The sequence below is a fragment of the Pempheris klunzingeri genome, chromosome 17, assembly GCF_042242105.1.
Source record: "Pempheris klunzingeri isolate RE-2024b chromosome 17, fPemKlu1.hap1, whole genome shotgun sequence".
NCBI lineage: Eukaryota > Metazoa > Chordata > Actinopteri > Acropomatiformes > Pempheridae > Pempheris > Pempheris klunzingeri.
This window is the reverse complement of record NC_092028.1, coordinates 4,721,476-4,749,391: the sequence shown is the minus strand read 5'-3', so window position 1 is coordinate 4,749,391 and position 27,916 is coordinate 4,721,476. Positions and strand designations below refer to the sequence as shown.

General features: G+C 40.7%; 2 protein-coding genes and 4 non-coding genes across 6 annotated transcripts in view; 4 read left to right on the top strand and 2 right to left on the bottom strand.

The window, feature by feature from the left end:
- The window catches only part of LOC139217353 (pyruvate dehydrogenase (acetyl-transferring) kinase isozyme 2, mitochondrial-like), a 188,728-nt gene that overhangs the window by 67,756 nt on the left and 93,056 nt on the right, over positions 1 to 27,916 (bottom strand). The window lies entirely within an intron of this gene.
- Positions 102 to 27,851, top strand: kcnh6a (potassium voltage-gated channel, subfamily H (eag-related), member 6a). Its single transcript, XM_070847351.1, has 16 exons — positions 102 to 177; positions 2,869 to 3,099; positions 5,968 to 6,117; positions 6,393 to 6,496; positions 7,136 to 7,445; positions 7,941 to 8,143; positions 18,417 to 18,842; positions 19,265 to 19,682; positions 20,249 to 20,448; positions 21,613 to 21,865; positions 22,562 to 22,755; positions 23,415 to 23,514; positions 23,612 to 23,899; positions 24,481 to 24,664; positions 25,287 to 25,494; positions 26,429 to 27,851. The coding sequence occupies exons 1-16, from the start codon at positions 102 to 104 to the stop codon at positions 26,708 to 26,710; spliced, it is 3,627 nt and encodes a 1,208-aa protein (XP_070703452.1). The 3' UTR covers positions 26,711 to 27,851.
- trnac-gca (transfer RNA cysteine (anticodon GCA)) lies at positions 5,841 to 5,912 on the top strand. Its single transcript has one exon. It is a non-coding gene; the product is annotated as a tRNA-Cys (tRNA).
- On the top strand, positions 20,553 to 20,625 carry trnac-gca (transfer RNA cysteine (anticodon GCA)). The gene has a single exon. It is a non-coding gene; the product is annotated as a tRNA-Cys (tRNA).
- trnac-gca (transfer RNA cysteine (anticodon GCA)) lies at positions 21,276 to 21,347 on the top strand. The gene has a single exon. It is a non-coding gene; the product is annotated as a tRNA-Cys (tRNA).
- Positions 24,705 to 24,776, bottom strand: trnac-gca (transfer RNA cysteine (anticodon GCA)). Its single transcript has one exon. It is a non-coding gene; the product is annotated as a tRNA-Cys (tRNA).

The following is a 27,916-nucleotide window of genomic DNA, read 5'->3' as shown; positions in this document are numbered from 1 at the left end:
GGGGGACATTTCAAATGTTTTTTCAAATCTTTTTACTTTGATTCTTTTATTCAAACTAGTAGGGTTCATGTGTCGGAGAAGTCTTTTCTCTCAGCACCAAAATGCCTGTGAGACGCGGTCATGTTGCGCTCCAGAACACCTACCTGGACACTATCATCAGGAAATTCGACGAGCAAAGTAAGTGCACACGAAATGAAACACGTTGTGGCCAGTTGAGGTGATTGCGATTAAAACAACAATGACAACAAAAAGGGTTTAGAATATGCATAGTGTCACTTTTAAACACCCGAGCCAGATCATTTTGATAATGCTGAATTGTATTAATTGTGGAGATGCTTTTAAGTAATCTATTGAAGGTGGCAGTCTCAAGCAGGTGTGTATAAAAGTGTATAAAAATTTGTTCAGTTTATTTTGCCCTCCATTAGCTACACCCAATATTTATAGGGGGGTAATAATGTTCCCTGAAAGAAGCTCTTGGTGATATCAGTGGGGGCACTGGGCCAAAAGTGTAGAGATATTAATGGCTGAAAATGGAGCATTGTTGCTTATGGAACAGGGTTAGTTGTACTTTTAAATGACAGTGATGAATAATGTGTGTAAAACTTTGGTACCAAAGCTTCTTCTTTTTTGTTCATGGAATATTTTATTTATTAAAGTTAGCCACGGCATCTTTTCAGCTACAGCCACACTCTCCTATAGTCTTTATTTCTCACACATGATTGGTCACTTTTTATTGTATTCAATTTAGAGTCTTTTATTGTCTGAACAGGTGTCTTTTTATGTTACATTGAAATGTCCCGTCTAAGCAGCTCCTCTCTGGCCCTTTTATGTTTTAGGGTTATTGCACCTGTGTGTAAGTGCTCACCTGATGTCATAACATTATGTTCCATTAGCTCACGTGTTCCAGACAGAGAGACAAATTCTCATACATTTTGAAATAAAAAACCTTTTTCCTGCAACTGCTAAGTCCTGTGATAAAACACAAATGATGCATTCGATGTCTATTTTTTTGTCGATCTCTTTATTGGTTTACTAAAAGCTCCACTGCACATCAGTCATTTACATATTTGTTAATGTAGCTTATTGTTAAAGAACACTACAAAACATTCTACCCTGCTTTTCAGTCTACCTTTGAGGTCACTTTTTCCCTTTTCTCCTTACACATTTCCCCCTTTACTACTTGTATCTCACTATGGACTACTGGCAGTGTGTTAGATGTGTAACACTGAAAATAACACTGATGTCCTGATCAGGTACTGGCCAAACATGGACAAATAGTGGATTTGACAGCTCTTAATCCAATTTAGCCAGATTAGATCTGGGGCCAATAAAGCTTGAATCTGTGGAGTTCCTTCAAAAAAACATCTATTATGTAATGGCTCTACTGTATGTCTCTAAGTGTGTGTGTGTGTGTGTGTGTGTGTGTGTGTGTGTGTGTGTGTGTGTGTGTGTGTGAGCACACGCAGCCAGATGTATGTGCACAACTAGGTGAGTGCACGTGCCACAGTGGTGCTGCTTAGCAACAGTGTGACGATCAGTGTTTCCGCTTTGAGCCCCAGATAATGACTTTGGACAGGATGTGCTTTCCACCAGAGGAGCTCACCCATTTACTTTAAAGAGAGGGACTGAGAGAAGAGTCCCCTCCTTTCATCTGTGTGGGCAGCAAACAGGAAGAACTGTTTAACCCAGTTCCACCACAGGATAATAAAAGGGCCAGTCAGATGTTGCAGAGGATATATATTTATATATATGTATGTGTATATGTATATGTCCTCCATTAGTAGCCTTCAAACTAAACTGCCCTGGTTCACTTTCATGATGGTCAATGTTTTTGGCATAGTGGCTGTTGCCGGTGCCACGTACATTACAATCATCAATAACTATGGCTGGACGGTATGCAAGCTTTGAATTGCTATTAAGGATTTTTTTCTGAGTGCAGAGTAACTCAGAGATAAGCACCAAAAGGTTTGACATTGCAGGAAAAACAAACATTATTGTGGTCTAGTTTCCACCTGACATTGTACAGCCACAGTATTTCTCACAGCATGATATAACCCATATATTGTGGGTTGTGTGCATCCAATTATAGAAGTATTTTCCCCCAATTCATAATTTCCATGTAGCTTTGCGGCTCAAAATTTCAACATAATACATTAAAATCTGCCTAAAACCATATAAAATTAAAGTGAAAATACACAGTATGCTGCATAAAGATAGATAAGAAAATAGAAGCAATCTATCAGGATAGATAGACAATAATATAATCTAATATTGCCGACATGGATATTTTCAGTTTAATCAAAAAAGGGCAGGTAAAATGTTATCCTGACAGATGTCAACAACCTGGAAATTCCCACAAGTTCTGTGAGAGCAGGTGTGACACCACAGAGGCTCTTATGTTCAAGTGCCCACCTGCTCCTCATCAGCCCCCTGGGAGAACGCTAATAATGTGACGCTAATAGCATTAGCACCATGGAAAGGTGGACTTGATTAGTGCCACTTCAGCTACTTGTCCAGTGGAGGGTACAAACCCACGCAGAAGAAGTGTTTAAACAAACAAAAGTGAAAAGTATAGTTTAAACTAATATGCTTGTTTATTTTAATTTTCAATATATCTGTTACATGGTTTGGCTCTAAAGCACTTTTTAGCAATGTGTAAACAAGACTGCTCAATTTCTGTAATTAGAAAATATATATGGACATATTAAACTATGGGGAATTTTGAATTATATGTTAAAAATTAAATATTCAAGGCAGCAATACGTATTTAAAAATTAGTTTCCAGCATTACTTACTTTGTACCTTAAACTGAAAAATGTCCACCTATCTTTTAGCTTCTTAAGTTGAAATATATTTTCCTCCCTTCAGATCGCAAGTTTTTGATCGCCAACGCCCAGACGAAGAACTGTGGCATCATCTACTGCAACGAAGGCTTCTGCCAGATGTTTGGTTTTGCCAGGGCGGAGATCATGCAGCAGCCCTGTACCTGCCAGTTCTTAGTGGGGCCCGGCACCATGAAGAGCGCCCTGACCCAGCTGGCACAGGCCCTGCTGGGCTCTGAGGAGCGCAAGGTGGAGATCCTCTACTATGCTAAGGAGGGTAAGACACAGGAGGAAAGGAGAGGAAAAGTCAAAAACAAGGATGAGTAGGGCAGGAAATTAAAAAACCCTGTGAGCCTGTTTGTAACCTCAGATCCCTGCGTAGGAGCCTTCTAGCCATTGCACAATCTGGCCTATTGGACAGCTTGACGGTTATGAAAACACAGTCACCATAATCATCCGTATCTTCCTCTGTTTTGAGATTCATGTTTTGACAAGAATCCTGACTGAATAGTCTTATTTCAGCCGTTCAAAAGCAAAGCATACTCACTGCTCTTAATTTCTGGAATATGGATGGGGAAAGGAATAGTAAATTACACAACTTATTACCTGCACTCTGCTAACATTTTGGTGTTCCACATCCAAAGCGAGGACACAAAAACACAAATATGTTAAATCATCATCAATATTTTGTAGGATAGTATGTAAACCCTGAGGTAAAGAATGCTGTTTCCAGCAGTGAAGGATATAGTTTAGCAGGTTTTAAAGGTATGCAGATATTGTGGTTGATGGGAGACAATAAAAGATACAATTCAGTTTAACAGTAGATAAGGCCAAAGTCAACTCAACTGAAGTAGTCCCAAAAATATATATCTGGCTTCTCTAATGATGTTTCACTCATGTACCAGAGACAATCAGATGGTAAACAAGTCTAAAGTTGCACTAGCAGCTCATTTAGGCAGCACGGAGGCACATGATTGAGCATGCTAACATGCTGACAATGACAATGCTAACATGTAAATGTTTAGCAAGTCAGGCTGGCTGATGGGGATGTCATTAGTTTTGTAAGTATTAGTTTTATAAGTTTGAAAGTATTGGCTTGTCTGCTGTTGGCAATTTGTTCAACAGAATTACATGCAGCTTTTCCCAGATTCTACCTTTAAATATCAAATATATAGTGGTGACCTGCCATGTTTTTTGATATTTCCTCACTCCACGCTCGGTCAAAGCTCATATTTCTGCTCAGAGGAGCGAGCAGGGATCACTGAGGATCCTTGAGTCTTTTACAGGCCGACGCACCCTTTGTTGGATATCAGTAATTGTACCACAACATCACTGGAGCTACATACTGGAGTAAAGACAGATAACAGATTAAACTCAAGTGTATCACCATATGTGTTATTCACCATGTTGTCAAAAAATTCAAGGTCTGGACAACAAAAGGATCACATACAACTTTCTTCAGTTGTTAGTAAAATGTGTCATTTCATGATGTGTTATTTCCCCCATTGACTTTTATTGTATTTATCATCATTTCCGTTCAGTCGCATGTGAGACTGATCATTCCTGAGTGTAAGCTTTGAGCCACAGCATTTCCATATGATAATGAATACTGTAAACATATTCTGGATTATTATATAATGACTTTACAATCAGAAAATGAATAACCACAGATGGAAATAATAAACAATATAAATGCATTCCGCCATTAGAAATGGTTCCTGTGTCGTGTGTGAGTGCAGGAGGTTATTCATGTGCGGGTGGATGTAACAAGTATCAGAGAGAAAATACTGCTGCTCAATCAGTGATAACTGTGTTCCTTTATTAGTATTAGGACAGTGCACATGTGCGCAGACACAAACTCCATCAAAAGTCTCTCCAGCTGTTAACACGATCCAGCTGATCCAGCTGTGATCAGCTGCAGCCATCTCCAGAAACAGTCGTTACTTCACGTGGTTTCCATGCGTCTCTCCATGCATTCTTGGTGGGAGAGACTAAGAAAACAATTAGTTAGGGAAACGTGGATACAATAAAGCAACCTGGGAAGCACTAGGAAGAAGGACTGACAAGTGTGCAGACTCAGAGATGGTGATATTAGTATTGTGGAGAGAGAACTGAATGAAATAACACAGCGAGACAGACATTTAAACTTTTGATCTGTGATTCATAGCGTGGCATTTTACTGAAAGCTCCCTTCGCTCAAATCTTCATTTCCCCTTGACTTGCTGACTTGTTCTCAATGCTGCCACCAGTTCTAGACTGACCTTTGCACAGGTTTGCATTTTGTCTCCTTGATCTCTGTCACCATGCCTACTTCACATTATCTCTCACTCGTACAGAGGCACTGAAGGAGAAACACATGATGGAGGCGAGCAAGACGATTGCAGTCATCCACATTAAACACAAATACATTTACTGTGTTCTGACACACACAGACATACACATACACATGTCTTTTGTTACTTTGGCTATTTGGGCTAGGGCGTGCAGTCTAGAGTGCTGTTGTCATGGAAATGTGATCAGCATGCCAGCTCAAATCCACTAAGCATCTATTTGTTTTGTCTCCTGCTTCCCACTGTGTTCCCAGACTGAACAGGCAGAGAAATCTGCGAACAAGTGGATACAATGTGATTCAGAACAAGCCGGCTCTCACAGGCCGACTTTTTTTCTTTACCTCCAGACTAAATTCCTGTCAGTTTTCTCAGAGTGGATGTGTGGATGGGACTGAATGCAGGCACTCAGTGTGTTCTGTATGTATGTGTGTGTGTGTGTGTGTGTGTGTGTGTGTGTGTGTGTGATCTCTCTGTCTCCCTTCTATTTTTAGACCACACTGATTGCAGACTGAAGTTAGACCTGACAGAAATGTTGCTCATTTAGCCTTTTTTAGCCTTCAGTGTTTGAAGTGCGTCCCTCCCTCTTCGCTTCAAATTCTCTCTCTCTCTCTCTCTCTCTCTCTCTCTCTCATGACACCCCTTAAAAGCCTGGGCTCATAAAAAAGTACTGATAAGACTCCTTGTCCATGGGGGTATAGCTCAGTGGTAGAGCATTTGACTGCAGATCAAGAGGTCCCCAGTTCAACTCTGGGTGCCCCCTGTTTTCCTCTTGATGTTGGCCTCTCATGTATCTTTCCCTCTCTCTCTCTCTGAAGGGACCTGTAGGCCGTGCCTGGTGGACATTGTCCCTGTAAAAAATGAAGAAGGCCTTGTCATCATGTTCATCCTCGACTTCCAAGAACTGGTTGATCGCTCCATGAAGAAGTCAGGCCTCAGGCATAGAGTCACTCAAGGATGGATTTACTGTAAAGACAAATGCATATCCTACACCTTAATATATATTTAACTTTCGAGAAGCTGAGTCTCTGTTCCTGAGATAAACTGATACATGCAATTTTCTGCAACTGTAAATATAAATTATGAATCCCTGCATGCTCATTTGTAACTATAGAAAAAAAATAATCCAGTCGAAAGTGTCTCCCAGAATTTATAATAGAAATAATTGCATGCAAACATAATCTGCAGTAGATCAAATTGGAGTTGAGTAACGGCTGAGCTGAAAACACAGTTTCTCCCTCAGGTCAGAATCGCAGGTTGAAGATGAGGCTGCCAATGCTGCGGTCCATGCGAAGACCTTCACTTTCCAAAGACCAGTTTGAAGGAGTAGTAGTGGACTACCTGCAGGTGAGGTGGTGTACTCACAGTACATGCATTATGCTTGCATGTATGCACACCTTCCATTCCACTGTAGTGCATACTGTCATGTGACGCCTGCTAAAATCTAAACAAAAAATCTGACTACATACTGTATGTGCTATGCATGTCATGCATTTAGAGCACAGAACAGACAGCATTCTGCACTCCAATTATTTAGAGACAGCAACACACTACACTCCTGGTGTAACTTCCAACCATCACATATGCACTGCACAGTTTCACATGTTGGCTGCCTCAAATGTCTGTGAGAGTTGTTTGAAAGGGATGCGTTGAGTTAATCTGTCTCATCTCAGAGTCTCCCCTTACTTCTGTTTAGATTTCTTCTGTGTGTTGATGAATCACATCTTGGGGGAAACAATTTCCTGACAGTATCCATACCCGACACCGGAACTGCACTGGGCCAAGTCAGGCAAATTTATATGCTGGGGCTCTTTGGCAGGGATGTAACATTCTTTTCTGCTGCAGGTTTACTTTCTGTTGTTGTCTATTGTTGCAATGATTTGCAACATTTCAGAAGAACAGCAGATAATGTTTCCTAAGAAAGACGTGTGATTTACTTTAACATTTTCACACACCTGAAACAAAACCATTTTGCTCTCTGTTCAGCCAAACAGTGAGGAAGTTCCTCTGAAAGAGTTTCGGATCCCATCCAAGGAGAGCTGCATGCAGTCTGAGACTGAAGCTCTGATAGAGCAGGACCTGGATCCCCCCTCCCCTGCAGCCCAGTCCTCCACCAAGCAGCGCTCCCTGCTGACAGACCGGCTGGACCCCAGCATCGCCTTCCCCAGGGGGACATTACCTCTGAGCTGTTCTCGAGACAGCGTCCGCAGCCTCCGACGCGCCTCATCACTGGACGACATTGATGGCATGAGGGCAGAATGGAGCAGTCGGCCCGGAGAACCCCGAGCCATCAGCAGTGAGTGTCTGACTGGGACACTAAAAGCATCTCAGAGAGAATTTGTGGTTAAAATGTAGAACGACTTGTCATATTACAGTAGGTTATTTGCTTCTGTGAAAAACTAAAATATATCTACAATCTATGTTTTTATCATATTAGTAAACTGTAATGTCCAACATCCAAGAGATCACATTAATCAATTTCTCTGTCGGTGTGTGTGTGTGTGTGTGTGTTAATGTGCTCTTGTATTACACACTTGATGGGGCCAGAAAACTCAAAGAAGACCCACAGTTTGGGGTCCATCATTTTATGGGGTCATTTAGCGAACATTGTTCTTCTGAACTTTGTTGTTGTTACTGACAAAAATAAATGTGTATTGGTTTGGGTAAGTGTCAGGGTCATACACACATAGTATACACTGAATACAAGAAATAGTGGCTGAACAAAAACATCTCACCACCATTCATAATGGTTTTGAGCCTTAATTGCTGATGATGCCCCTCTCTGTTGCAGATCTGAAGCCAAGTGCTCTGAACTCCACGTCGGACTCGGACCTGATGAGACATAGGACCATCGGCCGGATCCCTCAGGTTACTCTCACCTTCGGCTCGGACCGGATGAGACCTCCTTCGCCCACTGAGATTGAAATCATTGCACCCAGCAAGATTAAAGACCGGACCCAGAATGTCACTGAGAAGGTTACTCAGGTCACACAGGTAAGATGGGTCCTTTACCGTCTCAGTGGAAAAAGAGAGATGAAACATTTGTCTTTCCTTTGTACTTGTTCAGTCATTGTATGGTCATAGCTACAGAGTTCTTCAACCTATTCTCAAAATGTGCCTAACCTCTGTGGGCGTGATTGTTAGCTGGCTGTGATCAAAAAGAAACATTGCTCAATGTTTTTGTCATCTTTTTGCTGGATGAAAAGTTAGTAATTGATGTGCGAGTATAGAACGATTATAATGGAAAAAAGTCAGTTGAAACTAGACTAAACCTAACATGACTTATTTGTCTTTAAAGTAAGAATAAATTCTGTCCATGAGGTGAAATAATTTCACTTCTTCTCAGTGCAGTTTCCTTATTTCAAGAGTTTTCTAGAAGAGTATCCATATCATGGTAACACACAATAACACAGATCATTGCTCTGGTATCAACAGTGATTTTTCTTGAAAATTATTGGAAATTATTGAGCAAAATCTTCCCAACCAGTTTGCAAATTTTTATGTATGTCTTGGTTGTTGCAAGGTTTTAACTTAACATCATTAAGGACTTACTGATGGATGATGTTTTGCAAGGTAGGATTAATGTTTTGACTCCAACCACGTGCAGCCTCATATTTAGAAGTTGTGGTGAAAAAGTCAGAATAGCTTTGTCTGCTAGCTGTTTTTGTTTATTACTGAAAGATTTGTCACACTACACACTGGGAGAGGAAATAATATCAGTCATATCATGTTACTTCTCCTGTCGTCCTCTTTGATAAATTCAGGTTGTTGGCCATTACTGTAGTCTATCTCCCCACACTGTCACATCCAGTCATTGTCTCTGCACATAGATGGTTCAGACAATGATGTCTATAAATGTTGATGGCTTCTGGCTCACTGACGATGCTAAAAGACATCTGCAGTCACAGGGTGTGAGTGTGAAAGAATAATCTCACCTGAGGTGTGACATCTATGGCACCAGCAGCACCAACACACTCATCAGCCACCTGTTATCACTCCACAGTGCACATTTTGGCACATTATTACCTCACATACAGCAGTGGAAAAAGAACCACAATGGAAAAATACTCCAATGTAAGTAAAGAGTCTGCTTTTAAAATCTGACTTCAGTAAAAGTCACAACTATTAGTAGTAAAATGCATTCACACATTAAAAGTAGACATATGAATTGTGAAGACAGGATATCTGAGTGTTACATTTCAGTTTCAAAATTGTTTCCTTGTTTTCTTTAGACTTACCACTTTAGTTAATGTCTAAAAGACATTGTGTCATAGAAGTGAGGCACACTTGTTTATGTGCGTTACTAAAAAATATAAAATAATATTAATCTTTTAATCTAACATTTCAGATATTTTCTTTTTCAATCTTATGAGCCTATCTTATGTATCTTATATTGATTATTTTATGTTATCGTATGTTGACTATTAAATCTGAATCTGCAAAGTAATTCTTAAGTGAGGCAGTTTGATACATTTTGTGGAATATTAACCACAATACCTATCTCTGACTTTTAGTGGAAAAAGAGTCGTCTCAGAAACTGTTAATACTACAAACTGGTAATATTCATGTAGTGGTGCCTCAAAGTTGTAAGTAATAGTGTAGTACTTGAGTGAGTACATCTATTTGCTTCACACATCTGCACACACACACAGTTTGGTAGAGGATGGACCTAGCAGTATACTGTGGGGCTCCCGTAGTGCATCACATTAACCCAGTTTATCTGAGGTGCTTCCACAAAGGTCACTTGTCTGTCTTTCCAGTCTGAGCCAAAGAGGTTGTGCTTTTGGCCCAGTTTATCTGTTTGTTTGGCTGTTGGTTTACTATTTAACAGGATGGTTCTAAAACCTGTAGATGTCATTGAAATTGGACCATTGGCCAAGGAACAAGTGATGTGGTTTTTGTTGAAAATCTGGGTATATTAGCATCACCATGAGAAAATGTGTAAACCGTTTTTGGTTTATAAGTGAGCATTTTACAAGAAGCAGGTTGTCTGAATACTGTCTGAAATGGATGGAATTAAAAAGAACTGGCTCAGGACTACTCAGCAAACTTATCCAGATAACCCAGTGAAGATTTCCTTAAATGTTATGCCAAATTCACAAAGGTTTGACTCATTTGACACAAGCTGCCACAACAGTTTAATGCAATGACTGTAGTTAATCCCAGTATTCCTGCAACATGTGATTGTACCTCACCTATAGATACAGAATAATGCCTTCCTGCAGGCATTTAAGTCAAAAACTGTACAAAGACAGGCAGAGTTTAGGTGTTCTCTAGAAATAATGGCCATTATCACACATTCAGCATGATTGACTATCGCTATGTGCATTTTAATGAAGCTCAGAAAAAAACGTCCCTAAACATCTTTTATTATTAAGACCGCAAATGTACAGAGGTATGGTGGAGGCATGATTGTCTAAGTGCATTGTGATTAGTTATTACTTTTATATTTACACAGGCTCTGCATTATGGAAGGAGCATTATACAGCACTAACAACATTATCGAACCACCACAACAACACGTAACATAGGCATTACTCCTCCGTAGCTTCTGATGTGTGTATGTATTATCAATGGGTCTTAAATATACATGCTAGTTGCCCAGTACTGTTTGCCTACGTGACTGCTTTGTGATTGAATGTTGCTGCCTCAGTGGTGGTGGTGGCAATCTCACTTTTTCACACCAGAAGGGAGAGTGGTATTGATATCCGGCTGTTACTTGGTGCACAATGTGGAAGCAACGTGGCTTCTATGGCCTCAGAAAAACGGACTGGACGAACAGAAGGCCTCCTCAGAGGCCTGGCAGAACACTTAACTTGTTCACTCACGTCATGAACAAGTTTGAATATAATGTGAGAGTTCTTTTGTGTTAGCGTGGCAGTGGAGTGTTTGTATGCTGCTCAGTAGGGTTTGTCTTACTCTTTCTTGTATTTCTCTTGGAAGGTTGAATGCAGTTATTATAATATCCTGTCTCTGGTATGTCTCCTGCTGACAGACCAAACATAATCTTCCTCAGGTCGTCTTCATTTTAACAACAATTTAATCCAGAACTGAGTCTTTAAATCTTGCTGAGGCACTGAGATATTTTCACTCATATTGAATAAATGAATCATTCTAGTTGAAATGTATGGATCCCCCTCATTTTTTGATTCTTAAGATTTAAACAGATGCACTAAGACTGATGTAATATGAAGCCACTTGTGCAGATCATTTGACAGAAAACACGAGACTATATTTGTAGACTGTTGTCTATGTGGTTTGGATAGATTCTGTCAAATCGTCTTGCTTTAGGTTATGCTCTAGTGATTTCACTTACTTTTTGATTTTCAGAGGATACATTTTAAAGATCTCCTCCTGACATTTATTAAGACATAAAAAAATAACTCTGCTTTGAACAGTGGTTTGTGCCTGATTTAGTTTTTCCACAAAAAAAAGTTAGATTACTTAAGAGTCTCCCACATTAAAACATCCAGAATCTATAAATATGCATTTTCATTTCAAGTTAAACTACTGACACAAGATGTCTCCTACCTTACTGACAATTCCATTCTTAATATATGAACCATGATTACCTTCCAAACTAGTTGTTATGTCACAAAATCCTGCTTGTTAAGTGAAACTAACCTTTATCATCACAAAATCAATATATATTGTCAGTTTGTTCATTGACCATGTTCATATATCATATTAAGTTGACTGTATATTTTGATCATTGCTATTATCTGGTATGAGACGCCAGGAGACAACAAACAAATATGACAACTGGATGGGTTCATTTCAAATGTTAAAAGTTTTTTGGTTTACAAACGTGGTTGTGTAGATGAAACACCAGATTGTGTTGAAAATCAAACATTTGTTGTTGTAATATATAATATAAGTTTTACAACTTATATATAACATATATAATATATTATATATAAGTTGTATATTCAAACTCAAGTTTATTCTTAACTTTGATATACAACTTTGAACCATGTTCAAAGCCTCTGTGTGAACTTACTGTAGAATTTATTTGTCCCATCAGACATTTTGGTTGTCTCTGCTAGCCCATTTGCATAGATCTACTTCTGCTCAATCCAAACACACCAGAAATATAAATGTTTGTGCTTTGGAAACCCATACAGAAATTCTAAACATTCATGAAGTGACTATAGACTAAATGAACATTGTTTTAGTTATTTAGTGAAAGGGTAGTAAAGCATTACTGTGTTAGCTCATTAGTTAAGTTTTATTCACAGCCTGAGGTATTGTTGTATCCGCTGTATGCAATGTCAGTAAAGAAGTTAACCAGGCAGAGAGGGGGGGACTGTTGAGTGTGTTAGGATGTATATGGATATTGTGTGGTGTGTGTGTGTGTGTGGGGGGGGGGTGTTCACAGAGCTGTCTGTGAGAGCAGAGAAGAGTTCTGGTGAGATGTAGTTATGAAAGTGAGTAAAAAGGGCGACAGCTATTGAGCGGCACTCGGTGCCACTGACCTTGGCCTCTGGGGCTAATGGAAGTGGAGGGCAGTGGGCATGCTCTCTGTGCATCCGTTAAACCGCCTGCTGCCCTTTAAATCCCGCTGCAGTCCCCTCTAGCCGTCTTCATCCTAGTGCCAGTTTGAGTTTTTGTGCTGTTAAAACAGCTTGAATTGACTCGCAATGGTATCATAGTCGTGGGGTCACAGACGAATGCCAAACCCTGCAGGTCATGTTTTAGGTCACAGTAATCGTTGCTGCTCCCATGTGGGAACAAACTGGTCAATAACTTTACCAAGTGCAAGTTTTCCAAAGAATAATCATATCGTTCTGCCTTTAAGTAGATCTATAAACATATGTTGTCTATAGTTTTTGTTTATATTCTGTTATACAATAAAAATTTTCACAATCCTGCCTTTTTAATTGGATTTCGATTGGCACCTTACAGAAAGGGAAATGAAGGTTGTTATTGATGTTTGCTCATATTGATTTGTCTGCGTAACATGAAGCACACAGTGTGACTGATTAGACTGTAGCTTGCAAAAGACTGGTAACTGTAGAAAAGCCGCAGCACACTAGTGTGTTTGTGTTTTTCCCTGTGTGTTTGTGTGCGCGTGTGTGTGTGTGTGTGTGTGTGTGTGTGTGTGTGTGTGTGTGTGTGTGTGTGCATGTCTCCATGTGTCTATGTGTGTGTGTGTGTTTTGGGAAAGCTGAAGTGTGTTTATATGCTGCCCCCTGGCTTTGAATTAGCTTACAACAGATAAGGAATCACTAGCCCAGATAAATCTGGCTGCATTTTGAATTGACAATATGTTAGTGTTATGATCTAAACATGCTCATTGATCAAACTCATTAAGAGCAGCAACAGCTAAATTACAACTTCATCGAAATAAATTGAGGCGCCTGCATGACTCTCCTCCAGTATACATAATAATATGTTCATCCCTGCAAACATTTTTGGCTACATCAGGCTGGAATATGAGGCTGTTTCTAGTTTCTTTAAAGTGCAGTTAGTTAAAACATGCATGACAGCACAACATTATTACGGCCAGTGTTTCAAAAAACCATAATTTGTCTTTTAATCTGCCTCTTTTTGGGACAATGTCCATATTGAGTTTGTGTAACGTACAGAACTTCACTGCCATCAGGAACAGCACAATATGAATTCACTCGTCTGTCTCAACATTAAGACAATGACTTGAAGAAGATTATGCAAAAAAAATACAAACACACTTTGCATGAAAATAACGATATAGATATTTACGTAATTATTTTCCAAGCTGACTATAAATCAGACTGCCTATGAATTGCTGTCAACATTGAAGAAATCACAAGTTCAATTAAAGCCTGAGGGTTTCCTCTTATTAGAAGCTTTTCTTTCTTTCTTTCTCACACAGGAAAAGATTAAAAGTAACATTACAGATGTTAAAATGTGTTACATTTAAACTATATGTCAGTTGAATCAGTGGTTGACGGTTTGTCCGTCCATCAGATGGTGTTTACACGCCCGTTTGAAATGTGAAAGGTCAAGAGTTTATTCTCTCTTATATAATACGGTATACGATTCCACATTTAGTGTATGTGTGAAAAAATGATCTCTGACTAAAGTTGTTTTTCCAGTACTGGAATTAGTGCATGGGAAACTGATGTAGTGATGCATTCCTGTCTCGTACTGTGTCCTGTAAATAGAGCAGCAAGTTTTGGAGGAGTGTTAATTTTTTTGGATCTGAAAGTAAAGTTTAATGGGTAGATTATTTGTTTAGTTCTGATAAGTCATGGCACCAGAATGTGAAAGTGCATTGTCGCTGTGGAGATTGGTTCAGTGGTTTCCTTTGTGGTGAGGGACTACATTGGGAGACAGGATATTGGATGACTTTATGTGAATATATGTCTGAGACAGTATGGGTGAGCTGTGGTCTGATCTTGTTGAGTGTCTTCATTAAGTCAGACTTGTCTCTTGTCACATCAAGCAGGACTTATATTGACTTTTAGCAGTTATTACTTCTTTAGGCAGTGGATGCGGCAGATGTCATCTTTCATAGAGCCAATGGATTTTTTTATGTTTGAAAGAGGATCCCCAGTGAGGGCTGGGCTACAAGCAGGGTGGATGAGTGAGGGAGTAGGAGGGAGGGCGATACAGATGGATGAGCAGAGGTTGCCTTCTCTCTCTCTCTCTCTCTCTCTCTCTCTCTCTCGTGTTGTCTCTTAGTCTTCTCCTACTGTTTACCCTGTGGCGCGCTTCAGCATGAGCTTCAAGCACAAACTGCAGCCTGTGAGTACCTCAGCCTTACTGGGTCTCTCAAGCTCCCTGGTGTCCTCCTCAAATTCTCTCTGTCCTTTTTCAGCTCCACTTTCCTGGTTGCCTGCTGCTCTTCTACCCATTCCTCCTCTTCCTTTCTCTCTGTCTTCTTTCTCCAACTCGCCCTTCCTGCGTGTACCTATTGTAGCTCCAGAGGTGAGCAACATCAACTTTACCTAGTTTAAGGTGATGCCATGTCACCTATATGACAAGGTCCTGTCTGTCTATTCGGATAGCTTTCACAAATGTTGTGCACAGAATCGCCAGCTTATTTTGCTCCTGTTGTACGTTTTTGCGTAGACATATGTGATGTGTTCATGTTTAGATGCAATGCAAAGACACTTTGCACTGTGCTTTTATTCAAAAGTAAGGATACATGTAAGATTTGCTTGTTTTCATAACACATAAACTATCCGTAAGTTTAGTATTCAAGCTGTACTTTCTACCTTTAATGAGCAGCTATTTTATCTTTTTCACACTGGCTTATGATACGAGTCAGAGTGGCAAGAGAGAGCTGTTGCGTGCAAACTGGTGGTGGCAGTTGTTCTCTGGTTGTCATTATGAAACACAGCGGACAACATCAATAACAAATTTCTTGAATGAGTGAACTTTCGTTCATGTGTTTACAGTCTCATTACTGTGTTGTCTTTTCACATCTGTTCAGCTACTTTGGTCAGTTGCTAACACACAAGGGAGCGCAACAGGTTGTAATGTTGGAGGAATGTGATGAATCCTTTGTGGTTTCCAATTTCTGTGTGCAATCTATTGGTCATGAAGAACAGATTTATGGAGCAGTAGCAGAGCCCTCTGTCATTTAAGGCCTTTGCAAGGAAATGGAAAACTATACGAGCCATTCCTAGTGAAGGCCTAACTTCATTTCTGTCCCCCTGCTTTCATGTTAACCAAATATGGCCACATACAGATTTAGTAACTTTTCTGATTAAGTACTTTGTCCTTGAGAAACAATTTACTTTGACTATTTCTGGCCACTGCTTTCATCTGGGAAAGCTGAGAGAAACAGCATTTTTGGAGGGTAGCACTTACTTCAAATAACTAGATCCTAAATAGATGATAAAGTGTAAGACTTTATTTGTGATCCCTATGTGAGTGTTTGATTGTAGAGGCACTGCAGCTACTCGTCATACAAGTTCTCTTGTTATGGTGAGTGTGACCATAATTATGCAAACTAAAATGCAAATGATGAGGGTCTAACTAGTCAGAGGAGATGGAAGGACAACAATGCACTAGAGCATTTCTACGTGAGATAGTTATTTGGTGTTGATATAGATGTCAGCTATGGGGCATTGGAAATGTAGCCCCCACTTTGTTTGAGGAGGGTACTTTCACACTAGCAATGAGCCACAAAGAGTTCTGACCTTGCAGTTAACAAGAACTAACTAAAATCACTCATCTGTATGGCACACAATCAATGCCTGCACTTATTCTGGTCCACAATTGACTAGAATGCTGGTAGGAGGGGTCACATGTTCTTGATAAAATGGGCGTCACATGGTGCAACAGAGGCAGGTGAGCTGCACTTTAAAAACTGCAGTTTGTGAATTGACTGAGTGAAGTGCCTTTGGGGAGTGGATAGAGCTACACAGAGACTCTGTTAGAGCTGGGTTTTTGGTTTTCTTGTTAGTCTGCAAGGTCTTTGCAAGAAAGTGATGCAGAACAGGAGATGGACACTACACAGCAGGCAGGTTGGGCTGCAGAGGGTTTGGAGGGGGCTCCTCCTCGGCTGCTGTGATCGACACCAGGATGAGAAGCTGGACACGGAGGCTCTAATTGTTGTACCGGTCAGTGGGATCTTAAAACTGATCGCTTTAATGACTCATTCACTGTTAAACTGTTAACTCACTGTTGTATGTTTGTGTGTATATCAGTAGGGGTGTGTTGCCATTTAAAGGCTGTGACATTTTCTCCTGCCAAACTTTGTGAGAATCTTTTTGAGGAAGCATCACTAACTTTCAGACACAGAATATCATATATTAATGCCTAATTGTCCACAAACAAACATTAATAGGGGAGAGCGGGGCTTGCTGTCACACTTTTTATGCTCATGTGAATTGCTCATCAACAACACATCTTACAATAGTCATTCCTACATTAGAGGGAAGCTTAACATCTTGGGTTGAAATGGGTATGCCTTTCATTTTTATAACTTATTTGAACAGCAAGTTATTAACCATCAAATACACTCATACACACATTGTGACAACCAACCCTGTGATGGGGTTGGTCGACCTTGTTGAAGTTAGTTGTCCCTATAGTCATTACTGGGATTTCAGTAAAACATGTGATATCAATAAAGATTTGTAACTTTTGCATTTTCTCGGCTGGAGAAAACAATCCAGTTTTGAAATGAATAGAATAACCATGTTTATGTTTATAATACTCATTGTTGAATTGTTTAAACCATGAATGTGAATTATGATTATTCTCTGTAATGAGAAGCAAAATCAAGGAATGTATAGCGTTAAAAAAAATTCTAGCTTTTATTTTATTTTCATTATGAATGTAACACCTAATGATGTCAGGAGTGAGACAACCAGCCCCACCTTACCTCTTGCTAGCAACTGAAAAGTAGACTAAAATTAAAGCTATTACTCCCCTCTTTGTAATAAATGTTTGAAATGCCTAATCACTTACAAACGTTTATTACACAAAAAAAACATCCTCATAAAATATTATTCTGACCCATAAAAACTACAATATTTCTCCTCAGTGTTTTGCCTATCTTACAAAAAATGTCCAGATAGAAATGAGCATGGCATCGTGCCAAATGTTTGATATCAACATGATTAAACACAGCGCCCTCTAGTTTGGCTATAATAAGGACTGTGACCACCAGCCCATGAGACAAGGCCCATTCTCCCCCTAGTGTGAGCAGCAGCCACCAATTTACACATACACATTTTTGTATAATTAACACATTTACCCTGGCCAAGTTTAAAGCTGTGTGAATATTCTGGAGTTAATCGGGATATTTTTGTTGCTTCACTTGAAGTAAAGTGACAGACATGTTTTGTAGAGAACAGTGTCTTACTGCATTGCTTGGTTTTGCTTAGCCAGTGTCTTTTTTTAGTTTTTTTTTCATGAGAATGGAAGGCTGTGTCTCAGTGTTCACATGAGGGTTTGCTTTTCATGTTGTTATCACTAATGATCTAGACTAATTTATCTTCTAATCTAAAAAGTCAAGCTACCATCGGTGACGTCAGCACCTCCCTTTTTTTGCAGTACAAAAGTATTTGCTGGAGGGCTTTCATTATAAAGCAGTTGCAACAAGTTTCCATTAACAAATTATCTTCTTTTCATCTCCTAGCAGATAAAACAACTACCGGACAAACCTTCCAAAAACCCTCTATTCTATTCTGTTTGAATTGTATGCTTCATGAAGTAACTTTCAGCTCAGTCTATATGAAGTAAACTCTATTCCACTAGTTATGAATCCTACTATGCTATCGCCATTATGAATAACATCCTCACCATCCTGTCCCTCTATCCTCAGGTGTTGTCCCTCGGTGCTGACGTGCTGCCAGAGTATAAGCTCCAGGCCCCACGCATCCACAAGTGGACCATCCTTCACTATAGTCCCTTCAAAGCGGTATGGGACTGGGTCATCCTGCTGCTGGTCATCTACACCGCCATCTTCACACCTTACTCAGCCGCTTTCCTTCTCAACGAACTGGAGGAACAGCTGAGGAGAACCTGTGGCTACACCTGCAACCCGCTCAACGTGGTGGACCTGGTGGTGGATGTCATGTTCATTGTGGACATCCTCATCAACTTTAGGACCACCTACGTCAACCACAACGACGAGGTGGTCAGCCACCCGGGGCGCATTGCACAGCACTACTTTAAGGGCTGGTTCCTCATCGACATTGTGGCTGCCATCCCCTTTGATCTGCTCATATTCCGCTCTGGGACTGAGGAGGTGAGCAAGAAGGGGAGATAGTGGATGTCCATGCCATTAGAGCATCAAACCATTCAAGCTAAATATACCGTTTTCACAACGGGCAACAAAATGGGTCTCTGTGTACAACACATAACATCAATGATGGCTCTGTCCCATTTAAGCATCTCAGTAGGTCATGTCAGTCAACCAAATAAAGGGAATGCAGCCATTAGTCATATTATCAGTTATGCCTGTCTTTTTCCTGCCACACCATCGCCAAATGTGTGTTATTAGTATTTTATTATTCTATCTATCTATCTATCTATCTACCCCGACCCTGACGGATAAGTGGTATAGAAAATGGATGGATGGATCTATCTATCTATCTATCTATCTATCTATTTATCTATCTATCTATCTATCTATCTATCTCACTGACATGGAGTCTTCCTCTCCTCCAGCCCCAGACAACCACTCTGATTGGATTACTGAAAACAGCCAGACTGCTGAGGCTGGTACGCGTGGCGAGGAAGTTGGACCGTTACTCAGAGTATGGAGCTGCAGTCCTTTTCCTTCTGATGTGCACCTTTGCCCTCATTGCTCATTGGCTGGCTTGTATCTGGTATGCCATTGGCAATGTGGAGCGCACAGGCTCTGCCCGCATCGGAGGCATGAAAATCGGCTGGCTGGACAACCTGGCTGAGCAGATTGGTAAACAGTACAATGACAGTGACGTAGCCTCGGGCCCCTCCATCAAGGACAAGTATGTTACAGCTTTGTACTTCACCTTCAGCAGCCTGACCAGTGTGGGTTTTGGGAACGTCTCACCTAACACCAACCCAGAGAAGATCTTCTCCATCTGTGTAATGCTCATTGGCTGTGAGTAGTGTGAATCTGAAATCAGAACCCTCTAGAACTAGTGAGCACTTTTTAGAACAAATAAAATACCTCCAGTTATAGTGTCTGTTTGAGCTAGACAGAGACAGAACCATGGCCACCAAGGTTTGAATCCAGACTGAGAGTATTGTAGTACTCTCAGTACATTTTCATATTTATGACATTTTTGTGCTATAGATTACAAACATTGTGTGTTTCCTGTATACTTATATGTTTGTTATGGCGGAAAAGAATGTGACAACATAAGGGGACACAAAAATGTTCCAATAAAATACAAAAGTAATGAAATTCATCAGGGGGTCATGCATCTTAAAGACAAAATAGATTTTTGACACCTTTGTTCAATGATGACGATGAAAACATAAACAGCCACTATAGTATAATTTAATCAATTTAACACCCAAACTGCTCCTAAATATTAGCAAATTGACTTATGTTAGTGTGACGGTGATTGCCTGAAAAACTGAAAGTACTGGTATTGTTTTTTATAGAAGAAATATCAGCATTTTCAAAAATGTACATTTCTTTCTGTCGTCTGTCCCGTGCAGCTCTGATGTACGCCAGTATCTTTGGGAATGTGTCGGCCATCATTCAGAGATTGTACTCAGGCACAGCACGTTACCACACCCAGATGCTGCGAGTCAAAGAGTTCATCCGCTTTCACCAGATCCCAGGAGGCCTGAGACAGAGGCTGGAGGAGTACTTCCAACACGCCTGGTCCTACACCAACGGCATCGACATGAATGCTGTAAGTCATGTTTGGGCTGTGGGCAATGGATGGATGTGGTGTTAGTGTGCTATCGCTGTAATATACTTTTATAAAGTACCAGCTCCTCTAATGCAATGACAGAGGGAGGATGTAGCTCAGTGATAGAGCATTTGACTGCAGCTCAAGAGGTCCCCAGTTCAACTCTGGGTGTCCCCTGTCCCATCAGCTAAGAAAAGCTCCCTTTCGTTTCTGTCTAATTGCAAATCACATCCCCTATACTGGCAGCTTAACTGGAACAAGTGTTGATGGTGCTTCTTTCATTTCTGCACAACATTCAATCAAACCTCAAAGCATCTACTTATTTGTGCACTCATCATCAACATGTATACTGTAGGACTATATTGTATTTTTCATGCTCCAAATAGTCAAAATATCTCATTGAAAGATGATAACTAAAAGATTCTAGGCATTGAGGTGGTTTGCAAAATAAACAGCCTTACAGAAATTGAAGCATGTATTAGCACATTTGTTTTCTTTAGGTTCAGGTTTTATATCCCATTGTTGACATCATTGGCAGCACTACTTATGACATACTGTGTTTGACCTACATGGGTTGTTCGGATTGTTCTTTGATGCCGCAATGACCCAGTTTTCCCACATTGAACTATCATGTAACCTTAAATACAAATCACACAAGCACACAAACACAAATTTTCACAAAGTTTTCTTGGTTGCATTGCAAGTACATTTGAAGAATAAGAATCTGTTCTTGAAATCCTTACCATCGAACAAAGCCTTTATCACAGTCAACTTTTTCCCTCTATTTCAAACAGGCTTAAGGAGTCACACATGCTGCTTGTTTAATAGGGGGTATAGCTCAGTGGTAGAGCATTTGACTGCAGATCAAGAGGTCCCCAGTTCAACTCTGGGTACCCCCTTCACATTTAGATAAATAGTGTTTCCACTGAGGCTGCAACGTTGGGACACTGTTTTCATTAATGATATGCATCATATCTCACCAACAGTGGGTGCCAATTCAATATGAAAATAAATGATCACTTTCCTTTCTGCCCAAACTGAAGCATTAAGCTCCTTCTCTCTCAGATCCATACTATTTTTGCCTGCCTGCAGGACAAATAGGTGCAGGAAAAATGAAAGATAACATTTGCAGTAGATTAATCCGATGCCCTCTGTTCCCTGCAGGTTTTAAAGGGTTTCCCTGAGTGTCTGCAGGCTGACATCTGCCTCCATTTGAATCGCAGCTTGCTTCAGAACTGTAAAGCTTTTCGAGGCGCCAACAAAGGCTGCCTGCGGGCTCTGGCCATGCGATTCAAGACCACCCACGCTCCTCCAGGCGACACTCTAGTCCACAGTGGGGACATTCTCACCGCTCTCTACTTCATTTCCAGAGGCTCTATAGAGATCCTCAGGGACGATGTGGTGGTGGCCATACTAGGTGAGCTGCAAGCCACAGTGGACGTTCTCCATACTTACTCTTTTTTTTCCAGCGCGGTTACAAATTAGCTATTATTTTCATCATCAGTCCATCCATTCAAATAATCAACAAATCATTTCACTCATGAAACATTATACAAGAAGAGTCATGATCAGTGCCCATTACAAATAACCAAACTCTATTGTTTAAATTAAATAAATAAGCGTGTATTTACAATATTATGCTAATTGTTGTTCAATTACAATAACTAAAACTACACTGAATGGAGTTTTTTTTTTTTCTTTCATCTCAGTTTTGTATCTGTTTTTTTCTTCCACCCACTTGTCTTTTTCTACAGCCGCAACTCACACTGCCCTTCACAACACACATACACCACACCTCTCTGTTTATTGTGTTGCCAGAGGTGTTTGGGCACAGCTCCACTTCCATTCCACAGTGGCATCGATCATCAATAGGGCCAGCACCCAGATTCAGGCTGCATAGGTCATTTCTTTTGCAGCTGTGTTTAAGGGGACCAATTTGTGTTGAACAGCAAAGCTGCTGAGAATCAGTGTCACTCTAATGCTTTTTTTGGATCAGTTGTTATTGAAACTATTTTCACTATTACTAGCAGTGGCTTGCTCCCTGGTTAAGAACCTATTGATTAACTTTTACTCTGTCCCACGCATGTCTTTGTTTTTGCTGTGGTTTCTAAAGGAAAGAACGACATCTTTGGTGAACCCATCAGTCTGTATGGGAGACCGGGTAAATCCAGTGCTGATGTCAGGGCTTTGACATACTGCGACCTTCACAAAATCCTGAGAGATGACCTGCTGGAAGTCCTGGACATGTATCCTGACTTCTCTGACATGTTTTGGAACAACCTGGAGATCACCTTCAACCTGAGAGATGTGAGTTCCACCAGACGGTGATATTACACATACAAACACCGTCGTAACAGTGATCACACTCTTGCATGTGCTGTGCTTTTTGTCTGAAGGTCTAAGGTCTAGATTAACCATGGAGTTTTCATCATAAACAAACATGGCTTGTATACAGTCAGCATTTCAAATTAAGATCTATTGTGTGTATCCCTCAGGCCTTAGACACAAAATGAATTTTCTATCTCTTGAAACATTTGCAAAACCTGTAATGCTTTGAAACCTGCAATCACATATCAGCTTGCAATCTTTTTCTTCTCATTTTTCTTACTGGCATATCGCCACCTTTATTACTCTTCTACATCTACACTGAGCAAAACATTGCTCTATAGCACCACAAGTGGCTACATCACTTGGCCATACCTGCTTTGACTACCTCTTCTCAGTTTTATATTGTATCCCTGTCTTTATTCTTTATATTCCATCCAAAAAAATGTAACATTTCCTTTGGTGATGTATCAGCCATGCCTAGGCCTATTATTTATGTTGTGCCTGGTTCGATGTAAATGCTGATAGATAGCTGATAGATGTATTACACATAATGATATAAGACAGTCAAAGAAAGTATTTATCGTTTAAGTATGAGACCTGCTGAGTATTTTTGTATTACTGAAGCTGATATGTATCAGGCAGATAGAATAAACCAGGCAACCCCAGGCAGGGACTCTGAATGTGGCTACCGTCGGACACGGCATCGGAGAAGTTCCCTGCGTTGTCGAAACCGACCAGGTGAGTGGGGATGAGGCTCAACACATTTCCATATGTGTCAATTCAATCTTATCTCCGTATTGTCTTATCCTGGCTGTCCTGTGACCCTGTCTGACAGATGGCATGGACCGTGAGGACTCATACCCTGATCAGTCCTGTCCGATGGCCAACCACCTCCGGGGAACGATGGCAGCATCCCACTGGGAAGACCTCTGCAGCAGTGCCAGTATCTGTACACAGTCTAGTGATGACGAGATGAAGCCCATGGGGCACAGCAAAGGGGAGCTGTACCCCCCTGGTGGTGATACCAGAGACTACCCCCCTGCAGTGGTCAACCTCATGCCTCACAGTGGACCTTCAGCTGGGATGGGACCACCTGTAGACCTCGGGGGACCACCATACTCAGGTTAGGGCTACCTACAGTTCCTTAATAAGTCATGTCTGGGTAGTCTTCAATATTTGAAATATAAAATATTTTAGAGGCGATCTAAAATACTTTTCAAATCTAAAATCAATGTTATATACAGAAATGCCCATAAGAAACACTTTAAAATAAGCATAAGTGACATATAAGTTAAGAGTAGTCTGCTGGAAATATAAATAGGATTTAGACTTAGAGTTTGTATTAGAATACATCCGTTACACAGGTAAAGATTCTTGTGAAATATTTGTAAAAATAAAACTGAAACTAAAAAGGAAAGAAAAGTGAAAGTAACATCTGCAAAAACAAAATGGATAAAAAATAACGTAACAATAAAACAAAGTAACAAAAATGATACCTGCCCTAAAACCTGTAAATCAAACCAGAATTGCAAAATTATATTGAAAAAAATATTGAATAAATAATTTGTTTGGAAAAATCCAAACAAAAAATGCCAAACTAGAAGAGCCCAGTAAGCACACCCTGCATGGCCTGCATGATTTACTTGAATGACAGTCAAAAAAGTGTGTCAGAAATTAAAGGAAGTTTCTTCTTCTTTTGCATAGCAGCAGCCCCCATCAGCATGTCAGGCCTGTATGGCTACTGGCCAGACCGCAGAACTAGCCAGTTCTCAGAGGGCCAGAAACATCCGTCAGCAGTCAGAGCCAGTTTCCACCCTCCACCCTGCGCTGAGGATCGGCCTAGTGAACTGGAGTCCAGACTGGAGCTGCTGCAGTCCCAGTTAAACCGGTGCGCTATTTAGTAAGCAAGGAGAAAAGTTACAGTCCATAGGGGGCACCCGGATTTGAACCGGGGACCTCTTGATCTGCAGTCAAATGCTCTACCACTGAGCTATACCCCCTGACAGTACAAGCACAACTGGTTGGTGTAGTGATGAATCACTATTGTGGCTAGTGTTTACTGTCAGGTTGCAGTAAAGCTACTGAAAGCCCGCCCCCCCCCCCTCTCCTGCTGTGTCTCTATATGAGTTCTGTGTGCGTAGTGTTATAGTGAGTTGCATATGTATGAGAGGAAGGGAGGAGGGAGCGGAAGAGGGAAAGACAAATAAAGATAAGAAAGGGTGTCATGTGTCATATGGGAAAATCCTCTGCTAAGTCAGTCATGTGTGTGAATCCTTTTAACTGCCTGTCACACAGATACACACAGATACACACACACATACGGGAGAGGGAGACACTGCTGAGAGAGCAAGAGAGAAACCTAGTGGACATTTTTGAAAAAGCAGAAGAGAGGACTTTAAACATGAAACGTTCCATCCAACATCAAAACAACATGAATAGCGCTGAAAGTGATGTTGTGTTTTTCAAATCATGAAGATAGATTAAATGATGTTGCTCTTTGTCCTTCCCAGGCTGGAGACCCGTATGACAGCAGACATCAATGTGATCCTGCAGCTCCTACAGAGGCAGATGGCCCCGGTGCCTCCAGCCTACAGCGCTGTGTCCCCCAGCCCTCACCCATCTCACCCCAGCACTCTGTACAGCACAGGAGCACCCATAATCCACACGGTCCCTCCAATCCAGCCGGTACAGATCGACAGCACTCCCTCACTCCTACAGGTGTTGTGTTCAGTTTACATACTGGCTTTGTGGTCATCTATCTTTAGATCCTAATGGCTCTCATTTCATTGGCATCAAGTAATCTTAGCCTTTTGCAGTCCTTTCATTTGTAAATTAAAGACACAGTAATAAAATCCTAACCTATCAGTACCTCCAAAACTAATTAACACAGTTTATCATGTGTGTTCAGCCCATACAAAAACCCTGCTTCACAAGGGTTTATGTGCCAAACTATTTCTTGGCAGGACTAGTAACTTCCTGGTCTGCCATTTGCCTCACAATTAATGAGGTGCTGGTAGTCCAGGTGCACTTTGTTACCTTTGGACAAATCAAGGCTGTCTATGTCTACTCTTAATGCTAAGTTAAGCGAACTGGCTAATACCAGCAACTACATCTTTAGACGTGAGAGTGATATCAACCTTCTCATCTAACTCTCTTCAAGAAAGCAAATAAGCACATTTTCCCAATATGTCAAACTATTTCTTTAAGTGCAAATCAGTGTAAATCCACAAAAAATTAATTGTTTGTTATGTGACAAAAATGCCAAACATCCATTGGCTCAAACTACTCAACTGTGATGATTTGCTGCTTTTCTTTGTCTAATGTTATGATAAAATAAATACCTCTAAACAGTTAATGCTTCAACAGAGAAAGTAACCAACAGATTTATAGATAATGAAAAAGAAAAGAGCTGTTTGCTCCTGTTTCCAGTTTTTATGTTTAGCTACGCTATGAGGCTGTTAACTACATATTTACCATACAGATGTAAAAGTGGTATCTGTCTTCTCATCAAGCGCTCTGCAAGTAAGTGTGTATTTAAAAGTGTATTTCCCAAAATGGTGAACTATTCCCTTGAACAGAGAGGTTGGAGGAAGGGTCGTCACATCAGTCTAGTCCTGTAGGAGTAAGGCTTTATCCCTCTCTCTCATTCCAGAGTCCAGACTCTGACTTCAAGCACAAATCCAAGGATTCCCTCTCCAGTGGGATCCATCTCACTGTGGCATCTGATGACACCACGTCCATGTCGCCGGAGGCAGACCCACCCCCTCTGCCCTCTGTGGAACTCACCCCTCCTCAGTTGTCAGGGTCCCAAGAGCCTCCTGGACTGCTATGTGGCAGCCAGCGCTTCCCCTCCCTCCCTGAGCACCTGGAGACCTCCACAGAGATGCAGGAGATCCAAAGGCATGTCTCTGACCCTGTCTTGCCAGGCAGCTAGAACACCAATCACCCACACCACCCAAAAGCCTGGTCCTTTGGACGATTCCCCACTCTGTCACCTCCGTTTACCTCCCTTAAAACCTCCTCTGTCCTGTTCAGATGCTGCTGTAGAGGGTGGGATGCCTTGCGTTCCACGTCTCTGAAGGTTCAGAGTGCCTCCTGTTTCTTACATACAGACTCTACGCCGCCCTCACGGGCTGCTCCAGAGTCCCTTCACACCTGAGGTCCTGTGCAATGAAGAGATTATTCCTGCCCAGCAGTCGTAAAATTGTGAAACCAGAGTTGACAGTCAGCACACAAGCACACCATCTGCATCCCAGACCAAGGTTTCCTTGAAGAGAGGTGAAATATGTTTCACATGTGATGAATTATCTGCATTCACTTTATATAAGAAATGCACATTTAGACTTGAACTTAGAAATATGTAATCAATTATTTGGAACTGAATTTATTTTCCTAATATTAGAGATATATCGGTGACATTAAGAACGATACATCTAGTAAATGTATTAACTATGAGTGTTATTAAGGTAGAGACTCACTATTGTTGTTTTAGTGTATGTTGAAAAATATCAAAAGGCATACCATAGCTGTCTGGCACACTGTGAAGGATGACGGAGCAATGCTTTCAAGAAATGTATTTCAAGAAGTGTATTTTCATCTCATATGTCATGATCTGATATTTTGACATGAATCAGCAGTACTTATTAAGTGCATCATTTGATCATGAGGGGGTATTACAACTACACAGTCAGGCAGAGCAGAAAAACGTCACAATGTCTTTTACATTTACATGTAGCTCCAAAAGTAACTATTTTGTTTTGATCATGACTGCTTTGCTTGGTTTCCCGTTTCTGTGTCTGTGTATCTGCGTCAAAGTGGCATGGTCACATGGTTTCATAATGCACCTGATGTGCTTATCTGTAAGTGCCAACATTAGAGGACTGGCTTGTTAACTGGTTGAAGTGGATGGTAACTGACAATCACACACAGGTGAAGAGACGTCGTCTCGAGGCGTCCTCTGTTAAGATTTCTCAGTTCCAACCACAAGGTGAATGTAATGACTTTTTAAGCATTTATGATTCTGTATAATGTTTCTTAAAGCACAAATTCCTGTTATTTATCTTTTTTTAGATTAAAGACACACAGCAGAGTTACACTGGGAGTCCAAAATGCTTTTATTTTGTTGATTATTCAGCCAACC